Source organism: Saccopteryx bilineata, chromosome 1, assembly GCF_036850765.1.
Source record: "Saccopteryx bilineata isolate mSacBil1 chromosome 1, mSacBil1_pri_phased_curated, whole genome shotgun sequence".
Lineage (NCBI taxonomy): Eukaryota > Metazoa > Chordata > Mammalia > Chiroptera > Emballonuridae > Saccopteryx > Saccopteryx bilineata.
Genome location: NC_089490.1, coordinates 24,180,313 through 24,195,009, shown reverse-complemented (window position 1 = coordinate 24,195,009; position 14,697 = coordinate 24,180,313). Strand labels below are relative to the sequence as shown.

Sequence of the window (14,697 nt, the reverse complement as noted above, 5' to 3'; positions counted from 1 at the left end):
ACAATGGGATGCTCAAACAGCTACAGGTGCGACACTCTGGCAGGCCCAGTGGGGGTAGGATCTTAAACCAAACTCTATTTGATCTTGACCTCCCTCACCTCACAGAATATTCCATTAGCTGTCCAATTAGACCAGTGCTTCTCAAGCAGGGACGACTTTGCCTCCCAGGGACATCGGCGACATCCAGAGACACTTTTGGCTGTCACAGTGGGGAGGCGGTGCTACTGGCACCTGGTGAGCAGAGGTCACGATGCTGCTGACATCCTACAATGCGCAAAAAGCCCCTACAACCAAAAGTAGCGTATTCAAAATCAACGGTGTTGAGAGACCCTGGAGTGGACAGTTGTCTCATCCTGGCCTTCAGACTATTTGGTTGCACATGCCCAGAATAAGCCTTTCACCTAAGATGTTGGCTGGAGAGCTTAAAATCACAAATAGGGGCTTTTGTCCATTTGCAAAACAGATTGGAAGCCTTGGAGGGGCTTGGTAGCTGATAGACAGGTGAACGTGTGGCAGAATTTAGAACGTTGATTCACTTTAACATTGTGGGGGAGGGGTTATATTTCCCACCCACTTCTAACCAGAGAGGCTCCAAGTGTTACTTAAAGCACTGACGTCTGTGTATGGCCAGGTTGGCTCAGGTCAGTTCACAGATGGAAATGAACCAGCGGGGAAAGGACAGAGTGGGGGAGGGCAAGTCATTTTCAGGCTTTCACACTATTCTGGCTCCACTCCGCTGTGTAAAACCAAGGAACCCACACACCGGCTGCAGAGAGAATTTCTCACGTTTTCACTTTGCTCATCTAACCCCAAATTCCACACTGCCTCGAGAGAACAAAATGCCATTTCTCTATTCCCTCCCCGCACACACTCCACTCTCCTGTCGGTACCCCAACACCTCAGAGGAATAAAATATCTGCTAACCCTCCTGGAATGATCCAGGGCTTCGGGCTCAAAGAAAAGCTGGATACAATGTCAGATCTATGAGGAGCCAGATTCTTAATCCACCAACGGAGATGATCATCATCGTCAACACAGAGACACCTAGGGGCTGGGTCGTAGCGCTGGAGCTGAGAACCTACAGAGAACATCAAAACGTTGTACCTCAGCCTGCTCCCTCCCGATCACTATTTTGACCTCGCCATTTGAATTGGTGGTTTTAGATCAAAATGCCAGGTAACCCTTGAAGTTCAGGCTTCGGCTTCCTCCGGAGAGAACTCCCGTGCAAAGAAATGTCATCCTTGCTCTGGAATGAGGTCTGTCCCTCTGAGCTGGACCAGGTCCACACCAGGTGTGGCCCAGAGCACGTGGCCTTCTAATGAAATAAGAGAAACGACAGCAGGGACAACCCTGCCCAGAGCCCCCTTTCTGGGGAGGACGCTGACAGAGTGTGGGGGGAACGGCCTTCTCCGGGCCTCGCGGTGACGTCAGTGTGTGTCTGCAGGCCATGCGGCCCAAGCAGAGCAAAGTGGGAGTTTGGTTCCAATGTGATCTTTGGAGACAGAAGCCTGGGCAGGTGGCTGGAGAGCTTCCTATCTAGTCTGAAAACTGAACAGCATAATTTGCATGCAGTTTTAACTCTAAAATATGTTCTTACCTATCACCCTACCTCTGAAGCCCTGTAGGTGTTACATTGAGGTGCGAGAAAGTAGTCCGCTATTATTATGTCCATTCGACAGATGAGTGAGTCCAAGGGCTGCAGTGATTTCACTAAAATGGCCCAGCTAGTTAGACAGTCAACCCAAACCTGCAGTCGGGGCCACAGCCATCTTCCACCACTATCACCGAAGCAGCGGTTCTGAGTGTGGCCCCAGACCAGCAGCAGCAGCATTGCCTGGGAACTTGTTAGAAATGCACATTCTCAGACCCCACCCCAGGCCCACTGAGTCAGAACCTCTGGGGGTGGGGCCGTCCCTCTGTGTCCTAACCAGGGGACCCTGATGCACCCCAGCCTGGAAGTCAGCACCTGAGGGGTGTCTTTAGCACCTGCTGCAAACTCTTCTCATCTCTGCATTAAAGGGACTCTCCTTAAATCCTCGTGTTTCTTTCCAGACTGTCCATAAACTCTGTGTAGACTTAGGGAACCTGGCAGCCGAACGGCTGGACTGTTCAGGCTCCTTAAAACATTCCCTTTGAGTAAAGTCCCGGAGCCAGCTCTGTCCTGCGCCGGCGGGACAGGGAGCTTCAGCTTTCTGTGGACTTGATCCGTCTCGGATCTTCCCTGCCCTGGCTAGACTTTTATCTCCTTAGTAGCAGTGGAAAGGAAGTGTATCTAAAAATACTTCTTTTCATGTCTCTTCTACCTGATACTTTCAGTTGGTTCGTGCAATAATTTTATATATGAGTAGCATATAAAATATACTTGAACATTTAAAAGGATCTGAGAAAGAGCTTTGGGTCAATTCTTCCCCCCCACACACACCCACACACAAACACACACGTAACACTGAACACATAGAAGGAACTGACCAAATGTTTATTGAATTTGTTCAAACCTTTCCTCAGAATCGGGAGGAAAGCCAATGCCGAGGAGCCCTGCAGCCAGGAGGAATCTTTGTTTGATATCGTTTAACACAGGAAACCTTAAAAGAGTAATAAGGCTATTGTGTCTGATGAAAAGTACGTGTTAAAGTATTTGGTTCTCATACAAATGACATGTGAGTTTTATTGTCTGTAGCTCAGCTGCCGAAGGAATGAGAGAGCATAAGCATCTTCATTATCCATGCAGTTACTGGTTCATTCATTCATTTTCCTGCCTGCCCACCGTGGGCCAGCCCCCACGCTTGCAGTCCTGGGAGCTAGCACGGTAAATGAGGGCCTGCCCGCATGGAGCTTACAGTCTACAGGACAGACAGTCAATGAAACAAGTAAGTTACGAAGAGGTGTGGCGAGTGCTGTCACAGGACACACTAGATACATGCAGGGCACAGAGCTGGGTAACAGAACAATGGGAAAGCTGGGGACAGAAAAACCATGCTGGTCACACAGGAGGCTGGAGGCCTTGGTCCTCGGAGGCCTATTCAAAACAAGGCTGATGGAAACCACCCCAAACTGCTCCCAGCACAGGAACAGATGGCGTGAGAAGGAGCTTCTTTGGTCTGGCTGAGTCAGCGGGTGGGTGACTGCCTCGCTCTTTGGGAAAGGAGGGAGATGACGGTGAAGGTCAAGAAGATCACACTGGCCGTTCCTCCGATGACCAGGCCCAGGACGCCGCCGTGCACCTGCAAGGCCTGACAGCGCTCTCCCGTGTAGAAGAAGGCGTGACTGGAGACGCACCTGGGGAACAGGACACAGGTTCATGTGGGAGCCCCTGGAGCCTCCAGCACCTCCCAGCGACAAGCACCAACACATCGAAAACGGCAGTGAATGTTTCCTGCACCATTCCACGTGCCCAGCCCCACTCAAAGTGCTTCAGATGAGTCAGTGCACTGACTCCTGTAACAATCCTTTGAGATGACCGTTATTAGCAGGCCTTTCACCATCCTCACTTTACAGAAAAGTTAAATAACTTGCTCAAGGGCACACGAGAGTCTAGTCCTGAAGGTCTGTCTCCAGACCCAGTGCTCTCGGCCTGCACGTGCAAAGTTCGGGGGAAGGTTAGGGGTGATAATAAAACCTGACCCTGGCTCAGGCCAGAAGCTACCAGGGAAATTCCCCAGGTGGAGTCTCAGTGCGTTAACTGGGCCCTGGAAATTTGTAGATGATGCACATTAAAGGGTAAGTGTAAGGTGAAGTGGTTGGTACACAGTAAGCACAGAATGGTCATGCCTTTCTTGGTGTTCTTGTTGTTGTTATTTGTTATAAAGATGAACTCATCTCAAAACCAAAGTGTTAAAGGTAGTTCATCTCTTCCATTAGAACAGTTTTAGCCTTTGTGTTAAAGAACATTCCTATCTCAAAACCTACTATCAGAAGGTCCTGGCCGGTTGGCTCAGCAGTAGAGCATCGGCCGAGCGTGTGGATGTCCTGGGTTCGATTCCTGGCCAGGGCACACAGGAGAAACGCCCATCTGCTCTCCACCCCTCCCCCCTACTTCCTCTCTGTCTCTCTCTTCCCCTCCTGCAGCCAAGGTTCCATTGGACTTGGAGCAAAGTTGGCCCAGAGGCTGAGTATGGCTCCATGGCCTCTGCCTCAGGTGCTAGAATGGCTCCGGTTGCAGCAGAGCAATGCCCTGGATGGGCAGAGCATTGCTCCCTAGTGGGCATGCCAGGTGGATCCCAAACACGTACATGCGGGAGTCTGTCTGTCTGTCTCCCCCTGCTTCTTACTTCAGAAAAATACAAAAAAAAACCCCAAAACAAACAAACAAAGCCTACTACCAGAGCAGAATGAGGGATCAAAAGTTAAGGCCTTTATTATTCCTAGAACTATTTTACCTTTAAAGGCCTCATCTCTAGCCTAGAAATTGGCTTTAAAAAAAAAATCAGTGAATATGGCCCTAGATGGGTTGCTCAGTGGATAGAGTGTTATCCCCATGCCCTGAGGTCATGGGTTCTATCGCTGGTCAGGGCACATACAAGAAGCCATCTGTGAGTGCACAACTAAATGGAAAACTAAGTGGAACAATGAGTTGGTACTTCTCTCTCTTTCTCTTTCTCTTTCTCTCTCTCCCTCTCTTCTTCCCTCCTTTCTTTCCCCCTTTCTTTTACTCTCTCTCTCTCTCCTCCCCCCCACTGCCCCCCTTTCTCTCTTTTTCTCTCTCAAATCAATGGGAAACATTTTTTTAAAATCAGTGAATAGCAAGTTTGCACAAGTTTTCTCCAGCCCAGTTCCCTCTAAATACAGTTGAATGCTACTGTCTAGTATGGACTCAGAGCTTATTCCACAAGCTCCAAGCGGCGGACTTGTGGGAGAAGGACTGTTTGACTGATGAGAGGCTGCCACATAAGAGGGAACCCCTGACCCTCCTTGCCCAGAGGGGTGAAGCCAGTCGGCCGCATATTGAAGTCTGGCCACCGAAGACCTATCAGCAAAGAGGAACCGCCCCACAGCTGTGGAGCCCTCGGGAAACAAGGTGGGCTTTCCCCAGTAAACGGAGCTTGGCTCTTTGGAAAAGGGACCGATTCAGGGCAGGGGCAGGGCAATTAAAAATGAGCCTGGACACCCCATGGGGCCAGAGAGTCACCTCGTGCTCATGAAAGGGGTCTGTTGAAGGACACAGAAGCCCATCTGGGAGAGCATCCAAAGGCCACAAAATAAAGGCTGAAGCAGAGCCCGTAGAATAAAATAAATAGTTATGAATCCTTAGGGATGGAAATAAACAATCGTATAGATAAATAAATGGGGACAAGGAGACAGTTCTTTACAGAAAAATTTCACTTAATTAATGCAGAGAGGATGGAAACAACAGAAAATCACCATGAAAATATTACAGTGGTCCCGAGTTCGATTCCGGTCAGGGCACACAGGAGAAGCGACCACATGCTTCCCCACCCTTCCCCACCCACTTCTCTCTCTCTCTCTCTCTCACACACACTCACTCTCTCTCTCTCTCTCTCTCTCTCTCTCTCTCTCTCTCTTCCCCTCCCGTAGCCATGGCTCAATTGTTTCGAGCGCAGCTGCCCGGGTGTTGAGGATGGCTCCATGGAACCTCCACTTCAGGCACTAAAAAAAAAAAAAAGCTTGGTTGTGAGCATGGCCCCAGATGGGCAGAGCATTAGCTCTAGAAGGGCACTGCAGTGTGGATCCCTGTTGGGGCGCATGCAGGAGTCTGTCTCTCCATCTCCCCTCCTCTCACTTGGAAAAGAAGAGAAAGAAAAAGAAAAAAAAATAGAGTAGTGATTATTCCCACTGGCTCCAGAAATCAATGCTGAAATGAATGGCTGCAAATTTGAAACAAAGTAGGTTGTCTGCATGGTCTCGGAATGTCTCTCCCAAGATAGATGTTAATTACAGAGTGAGGGATGGTCAGTGTTCAGCAGAGTAGCCAAGTGGACATCCCACTGGCCAGGTGATCAAGGTCGGCATCACCAGCAGTAACCTATATGAACATCGAGTACCGCCCACCTGAGGCACTGAGAAGGCCTTATCTCTCTCTTTCTCTCTCTCCCTCTCTCCCCCCTGCATCTCTCTCCTCCTTCCTTTTCCTCTCCTTCTTTCTCCTCTTTCTCCCTTACCTCCTTCCTTCCTCTCTTTTTCTCTCTCAAATCAATGGGGATAAAATTGTTTTTAAATCAGTGAATAGCAAGCTATTCTTTGGGCAAGTTGTTCTTGCCTAAAAGGTACAACCTCCATAAAACCACGAGAAAGCATCAGATAAACCCGAATTGAGGAACAGCTTACAAAATAACTGACAGGTACCCCTTAAAAGTATCAAGGTCATGAAAAACAAAGATTGAAGTGTTGCCCTAAGGAGGCTAAATAGACATGAAAACTAAATGTAAGGTGGGATCCTGAATTGGATCCTGAAAGAAAAACAATGACACTGGAGGAAAAACTAGAAAATCTTAATGTGACCTATAGTTTAATTAATACTATTGTTAATAGCCTATAGTTTCATTAATGTTCATTTATTTCTTGGCTTTGCAAATTGTCCTGTGAGATAAGATGGCAACCTTCGAGGAACTCTGTAGTATTTCTGCAATGTATTTGTAAGTCTAAAAATTATTTCAAAATAAAAGCCAGAAATAGAAGCAACAACTGGAAATGGAAGAGGACTCAGAAGAAATGCAGGTACTCTGAGCCACATAGAACAGTTCCTACACCTGCTGCTACCTGTCAAATAAAACTGATACTTCTGTCATCACATGAACCCTTTTATGAAATATTTTAATGCAAATAACAACCATTGCAAAAAAAAAGAACTATGAAATATAGCGAACTTTGCAAACACAGATGTGGGTGCAAGTCCCAGCTCTAGATTTCCCATCTGGATAGTTTTGGACTTAACCTCTCTAAGCCTCCAGTTCTTTATGCACTAAATGGAGACAACAAGGGCCAGCATGTCACTGGGTGACTGTGAGGAACAATTTAGGTGAGGCCTGTATACTGCTTAGGAAAGCGTGTGACACATAGCAAGCAGTCTGTAAATATCAGCTCGTGTTGGGACCGCAAGCCAACAGGGTCCTTGCGGTTTAGACTTTTGGAGGACAGAGGTGTGGAGGACTGGCAGTAAGCTGACAGTCTGCCCAACCCCCACCTCACTTGTTTGATTAAGTTGCTAAAAGTTAAGTTCTTCCCCCACCTCCATGTTAGCTGTGAGGCGGGATTGTTTCTGCTCGTCCTATCCCCCTGTCCCTCGGAGAGACTGGGGGCAGTTTTCTTTTTACCCTCTGTTTTGTGAAGTTAAGGTGTTATGCAGGGTGGAGGGTTTTCTGCACTTGGGAGAATTCTTGAGTTGCCTTGGAAATGTGACCTTGTATCAGAGATCTCTTTGATTTGCTAATGACTTTACCCTGTCCTATAAATAAAGCAATTTTGGGGTGGAGACTCGCTCTTGCAAGCTAAAGATTGCAAAGAGACCTCCTGATTTCATCCTTTTTCTCTTTGAGTTTATTTTTTCATTCCACACTTCTCACTCAGGACCTGGACAATTACTAGCCGTGCTGGTTTGCAGCAAGCTGGCCTTACTCCTATTATTAAAAAACACAGCTGTAATAATAGTACAATATAAATAATAGACAATGGAAATAATAGTCATGGCCAATAGAAACATTGGCAGTCATGGAAGATGTCAGCTTGGTCCTGAGTCCCAATGTGGCAGGTCATGGAGCAGGAAGCCCGGGGGCTAAGAGTTCTGGGTTGTCTGTGAGACTGTGGTGAGGTTTTAAAATCCCAACAACATTCAAGATGCTGTTGACAATGCCCCAGAGGCGGGAAAGTGAGTGAAGTGAGGAGATAGGAGATTTGGGACTCCTCTGCCCTGGCCAGTCCCCTGCTCTGCCCTACACTGACAGCACAAGCCCACCGATTCACAGCCTTGTGGCGTCAAGGACAGCTGTGTCCACCTGCCCAGCTGCTGGGGTTCCCGCCCTGACCTCAGAACAGTGTGTTTTACAGGGTAGGCACCCGGCTCACCTCGGCTGACCCGCCACCTGCCTCCCCAGCCACAAAGCCTACCTGCAGCTCGCCATCCCCTTCACGTTCACACAGATGCCTTCGTTTTGGCAAGGATTCGGCTCACACGGGTCTCGGAAGTACTGCGGCCAGTTGTGGTCTTCCATGGGCCCCGTGTTCTCACTCTCTGCTGACCGCTTCTGCCGGCTGGGCTGCCCTTTGCCCGGGCTGCCGACTGGGGCTTTCTCTAACAAGGCCTGTCTTGAAACTTCTGAGTCTTGCTGCTCTTGACCGTGGAGAACGAGGCCTCGGGGGGTCTGCCTTGTGTCTTGAATGGGGACTTCAGTCTGGTTAAGGTGGGTGATATCTAAGGAGGAAGCCTACAATGAGTGTGTGACTACAACTGACTTCCACTCCTGGAGAAAGTCCCCTGGGTGGCCTCTGTCTCTCATGGACATCCGTTTTAGTGACATGAAAAGTGGCTTTGACCCCAGCTGACATTCACAATGCTAGTTCTATTTTTAAAGTAGTCCAATCACAATTTTATTTGACTTGAAAAAAAAAAAAAAATGAAGTTAGCACGAATAGACTGATTGAAACTAAAATGAAATCAGTGAACTATCATGTTTAATGTTATCAAGAAAAGGTGACACTAAAATGTTAGTTTCTCCCAAGGACAGTTAAAGATGGGAGCCCTTTTGCAATAAAGTGTGGTTCTCTCAGAACACTCTTTCCTAGTCCTAAAAAAGAGAAAGGAAGGAAGGAAGGAAGGAAGGAAGGAAGGAAGGAAGGAAGGAAGGAAGGAAGGAAGGAAGGAGGGAGGAAGAAGGAAGGAAGAAAGGAGGAAGGAAGGAAGGAAGGAAGGAAGGAAGGAAGGAAGGAAGGAAGGAAGGAAGGAAAGAAGGAAAGAAGGAAAGAAGGAAAAGAAATTCCCACCCTCCATGAGTTGCATAAAAATCAGTAGAACACCCAGAGGGTCCCAAAGATCAGTAAAAATACCTTCGAAGTCCACAAAAATGATGAGATCATCATTTTTAAGGAAACTCCTCCTCTTCAGCATTTGGTGGGAGATGAAGGCGCTCCAGCCCCAGTCGATGCTTCTATAACAATTACAGTCCTGATTGTAAGACCCCACAATGGAAGGTCTGTCCCAGATGACCGAGTCATTGATCGCTGCAGTTAGAGGTAACACAAAATCACATTACCTCCTTGTGCTGCACTTTCCAACCTGTGTTTACTGAGTATATGGAGCTTTGTTCATCAGAAAAAATAATAAGTCAAAAAATCAGGTTATTTATTCTTTTCAGAATAAATAAGGGAAAGAAGGGCAGAGAACCGCAGCTCTGAATGGTCAGTTGTCCACTATTGAGAGCGACTTCCTTAACGAAGAGGGAGGAACAGCTATAGCTTCTTCCTTTTAAGGCTTAAGGCTCTTCATTTGAACAACAAAAAAAATAGTTTTCTCATCTGTGTATTGGGACAGTTTGTTTTATGAATATACTGATGCTCAGAAATATTTTAGGGGTCAGTGCATTAGTTCTGCACAGAGCCTAGCAAATTCTGAGTATCTGATAAGTGACTAGCTGTGTCTGCCTTCTCACTTAGCCTGAGCTCCATGTAGCAGGAACTGCCTGATCAGCTTGCCTTCTAAGGACCTACCACAGAGTGTGGCGCATTGCAAGCCCGTAACAGATACTTGATGAGTGAATTCAGAAAGGAGAAGGAAGATGAGATGACATTGACATTTTTAACTTAATACTCCAATGCAAATATGTTATTAATATGCCCAAGAAGGAAGTATGAGAGGAATGATAAGCTCTCTTGCACAGATGACAATCACATCGGTTGGCCCTTCCGGGTTGAGGGGAGCCACATACCTGCAGACGTCTGGAACTCAGAGGTAGTGAACACCATGCTTGAGGACATTCTATCCCTGACGTCCGGTTCCTGGTCGAGTATGGTCATTATCACCTGTCTGTTCTCTGCTGGCCAGTCCAGCATGGCATCATTCTCGCCACTGCACAGGTGAAAAGCTAGTCCTAAGTAGCCAGTGCTCCCGGAGTTCATTCTACCATGTGGGTACAAGGTCAACCCCAAACCATATCCCTCTGAGTTGTAGAATCGAGGGCTAAAGATTTTGTCCCCTTTGACTGTGTTCTCAAGGACCTGGGAGAAATTCCGTACTGTCCAAACCCCTGTGGGGCATGGGGTTTCTGTTAGCGTGATGTCATCCAGGTAAATTCCCCCATTCGAGTTCTGGGGGTCACCTTTTGTACCCTGGAAAAGGTAGCGAAACTTCTTCTCCTCTCTGAGTGTCACATGGGCAATTTTCCAGTTGTGGTCAATATCTCCTAGGGACAGAGAATAAGACTGGTGACCACTGTGGCCAACATTAATTGAGCACCAACTATGACCCTGATGCTTTGCCAATTACTTTACTTGAATTATCTTACTGAAACCTCACAACAGCCTTACAAGATTGGTACTGTTCTAAACTGGTTCAGAACCTTTCCAAAGCCACATATCTAGGAAGGGAATGTAGCTTATAAAAGACATATGATGATTTATTTTTAAATTTATATTAAAATCTTGATCACGATATTCTTTTTCATTATCATTCCGTCTCACAGGTTCTGGTTTCCCGTGGGTTTGATGGTATATATACACGCCCACCTCCTAATGTTAGCACTGAATACCCAAGTGTTAGCCTACATCTTATAAAAAAGAGTCATTTTATCATCCAAAATTCAAACAATGGCTATTTCCTGTGGTCCAGCCTGTGACTCCATGCCAGCGAGATAAATGGAAGGCACTGGAGTAGACGGTAACTTCCGGGGTAAGCTGCAGCTCCCCTGTGTAAAACTGGCTCGCTCCCGAACATCCATTTCTTCCCATCCTCCTCGTAATAGCTGAAGTTCCCCCAAGTAGGGAATCTATCCTCTTTTAAAAAACAATTAATCTAAAAAGAGTAACCACGATCCAGATTCCCACATTCTAGTGCAGACTGGGTCTTTTTTTTTTTTTTTTTTTTTTTTCCTGAGCTTGAACGGGAAGTGGGAATTTTGAATAAAGAGCTGAGGTAAGAAGTGAGAAGGCTGTTCTGGAGCATGGGGTCCTGGGCCAGGCAGCATCAGAAGCCAGAAAAAGAGTCTGAGGCTCTAGGGAGAGGAAGCGGCCAGGCTGGAGAGATTCAGAATAACCACAGCTCTGCACCTTCTTGGATTCTGTGCCCTGGGGTGTCCCCTAGCATTGGGCGGAGAAAGGAGGTGTAGAATGCGATATCACGAGCAGGAATCACCTCAGCTAAAATGAATTTATACAGATGAGTGTTACAGCAGTTTAACCTGAAGTACAACTGGCTGGAAGGCTTTGCAGGTGTCTTTTTCTCCTTCTGTGTGTTGTAACCAGAGATCTTCCTTAGAGCTCTACTTTCCCCCAAATTAAGAGCTCTTTTATCTACCTTTGCTCTCACTCGTTCTTGCTAAGGATAACTTCCAGAAACAGGTCTAACCACGCTCTGTTTTCTGAAGTGGAGCTGTGTACATAGGAGAAGGGGAAGAGGGCACAAAGACCACACCTGTAACAGGGCTGTGGGCAAGTGTAGGACACTTGGCTGTGGAATGTAATAGGCTCAGAAAGTCCAAAAAAGGGAAAGAGATATAAGATTTGAACTATTTATCCAGGAGGATTGGATTATCAGAATTTGGTGGTGGGGGGGGGGGGATAATAAGGATCCCTTTCTTGGACCTGGCCGGTTGGCTCAGCGGTAGAGCGTCGACCTGGCGTGCAGGGGACCCGGGTTCAATTCACGGCCAGGGCACACAGGAGAAGCGCCCATTTGCTTCCCCACCCCACCCCCCTCCTTCCTCTCTGTCTCTCTCTTCCCCTCCCACAGCCAAGGCTCCATTGGAGCAAAGATGGCCCGGGCGCTGGGGATGGCTCCTTGGCCTCTGCCCCAGGCGCTAGAGTGGCTCTGGTCACGGCAGAGCAACGCCCCGGAGGGGCAGAGCATCGCTCCCTGGTGGGCAGAGCATCGCCCCTGGTGGGCGTGCCGGGTGGATCCCGGTCGGGCGCATGCGGGAGTCTGTCTGACTATCTCTCCCCGTTTCAAGCTTCAGAAAAATACAAAAAAAAAAAAGGATCCCTTTCTTGCTAATGACGGTATTTTTTATTCTCTTCATATAGGTGGTTACCATGAGATTGAAATGTAGGACACGGTTCCAGGAGGAGACCGGAGGAGCCACAACCAAGTGGGCAGTGGCTCATCTATGAAACCTTTAAGACTGTTTTACCGAAATGCGTCCATTGAGCTGCCCTGAATCAGGCAGTCAACAGACAGGACTAAGATTGTTTGAGACAGACACCGTCATCCTGGTCAGTTTACAATTGTTGTCTACAAGGGGACCCTGGCCTTCGTAAAAACCTCAGTATTTTGCATGTATGTTCGTATAAAAACATTACATATAGACACATAGGTAAGAGAGAGAGAAAGGCAGAGACAGAGACATATTTTGTACACAAGTACTTTGGTTAAAAAACACAATTTGCACAAAGTTAAAAACTATTCAAAATGGTGTAGCTACCTTAAGTTATTACCACATACATACTAAATGATATTCAGCCAATATTTTAGAAAAGTTTCATTGACAAGTCAGTATCAGAATGAATGAACTACTTTAAAAATCAATTCGGATGACACTTCCAGGGAACTTACAGAGACACTCTTTGAATTCAGTGCAATTTGATGCATAAAGTGTAAGGAACTAAATTAAACGTGAAAAAGTTGCTTGGTTGATTTCATGCTTATGAGGATAACACTTTCAGCTTCACCCGCAAGTGAGGGATAATAGGTCCCACCAACGTTAATAAGGCTCTAATTTATCTTCTTATTGAGAACTTACAATCCTTGGTAATAGTTCTCAGCTCTTAAAGGGCACCTAGCTGTCATCCCTCCATTTGACAAAGATGCTTTGTAAATTCAGCCAGAAAAGTAAACCTTTCAAAAGCGTTATCTGTAGAATTCCCAGGTAGCCCAGAGTGGCCTGGGTAGAGGTGACGTGGGCACCTGTTCTCAGGAGTGACCTTCCAGAAACTCCTAGAAGTACACAAAGAATTCCTCCTCTATTTGGACTCACTCTAAGTGAGAAACTTTTTGTTGAATGAAAAAATAGGGAAGAGTGTCTCTTTTTCCCTAGTTATGAATGGACCCCAACCACCACAATAAAACGATATAAACACTTAGCTTTGTAAGCCTGGGTGTGATTTATGGCCAGACAATCCTGACAGCCAACTGACTGCCTTGGCCTTTTAAGACTTCCATGCTGACCCTCTTGTGGAAAAACATAGAGCATCCCTTAGTAATACATGGATAATTATAATGAAGTTAATATATACAGATGGTTTATTTCTCAACATTACAAGTAGGCTCAAGTTACTTCAGCATATTAAATAGTGGTATCACTCAGTTTCTGAAACATGGGAAAACATGAACGCTCAACTATTGAACCACTTTCTCTCCAGCAGCCTCAATTCCTGCTCCCCCTTCCAGTTTTCACCCTGGAATCCCCAGTCTCCTCTGCCTTGGCTTTCTCCAAAGTCCTAGCAAAAAACTGGATTTATATATTCTGATTGGCCTCTTATAAAAGTGTATATCTCAGCCTCAGCCAACCCCTTGTTACTGCTTCCAATTTCTGAGTGGTTGAAACATTCACCGCATGGTTGAAACATGCCAGGCATTGTGGTAGACATTTAGAAGCAGGGTGGAGGAAACAGGAAGAAGAGAAAGAGAAGGCAGAAAAGAAAGAAAGAGAAGGGAGAGAAGGTGAAAAGGAAGGGAAAGCAAAAAATAAAATAACATAAAAACCAGGACCCCCATTTTAAGCCACATCAGTCCTTGCGTGAATGCCTCCAGGTACCTTGGAAGGTCTTCACCTTGACCAGCTTGCGAACGTTGCCTGTGCTGTCATCCCTCCTGACCCAGATGACCAGTCTGTCCAAAGGGCTTCCTGTCATCTTATAGAAGAACTGCAGACACTGCTGCTTCCTCTTTGGGTAAAGAATCCGGGACTCTAGCAAGGCTGCCTCTTCCGCCAACCCCGAGCTGGTGTTGAGGAGCATGAAGTAGCCGGCACCTGCGAAAGGAACACCCATCGTCCCATCTCTGACTGTGCATACCCCAGAGCACCCGCTACCCCCGCCAAGTGAAATAAAGAACAATAGCCATTATCCCGGCAACAGAAGCTAGAACTCTTCTGGGGAAAATCAAAAGAAGGTTGTTTGTTTGTTAGTATACAGTGTGTCCGTAAAGTCATGGTGCACTTTTGACCGGTCACAGGAAAGCAACAAAAGACAATAGAAATGTGAAATCTGCACCAAATAAAAGGAAAACCCTCCCAGTTTCTGTAGGATGATGTGGCAGCATGTGCGCATGCGCAGATGATGACGTAACACCGTGTATACAGCGGAGCAGCCCACGGCCATGCCAGTCGAGATGTGGACGGTACAGAGGAAAGTTCAGTGTGTTCTGTGGCTCGCTAAATTCAAATCCATGATCAAAGTGCAACGTGAATATCAGCGTGTTTATAACGAAGCGCCACCACATAGGAATAACATTACTTGGTGGGATAAGCAGTTGAAGGAAACCGGCAGTTTGGTGGAGAAACCCCGTTCTGGTAGGCCATCAGTCAGTGACGAGTCTGTAGA

General features: G+C 46.8%; 1 protein-coding gene across 1 annotated transcript in view; it reads right to left on the bottom strand.

Annotated features, from left to right (window-relative positions):
• Positions 1 to 2,455: 2,455 nt before the first annotated feature.
• Positions 2,456 to 14,697, bottom strand: part of MEP1A (meprin A subunit alpha) — a 35,178-nt gene continuing 22,936 nt past the window's right edge. Inside the window, exons 10-14 of the mRNA XM_066252134.1 lie at positions 13,911 to 14,126; positions 9,873 to 10,346; positions 8,995 to 9,168; positions 8,059 to 8,362; positions 2,456 to 3,276 (exon numbers count right to left, since the gene is read on the bottom strand). Of these exons, the coding sequence (XP_066108231.1) occupies positions 3,108 to 3,276; positions 8,059 to 8,362; positions 8,995 to 9,168; positions 9,873 to 10,346; positions 13,911 to 14,126 (1,337 nt within the window). The 3' untranslated portion in view covers positions 2,456 to 3,107. The remainder of the gene's footprint in view (positions 3,277 to 8,058; positions 8,363 to 8,994; positions 9,169 to 9,872; positions 10,347 to 13,910; positions 14,127 to 14,697) is intronic.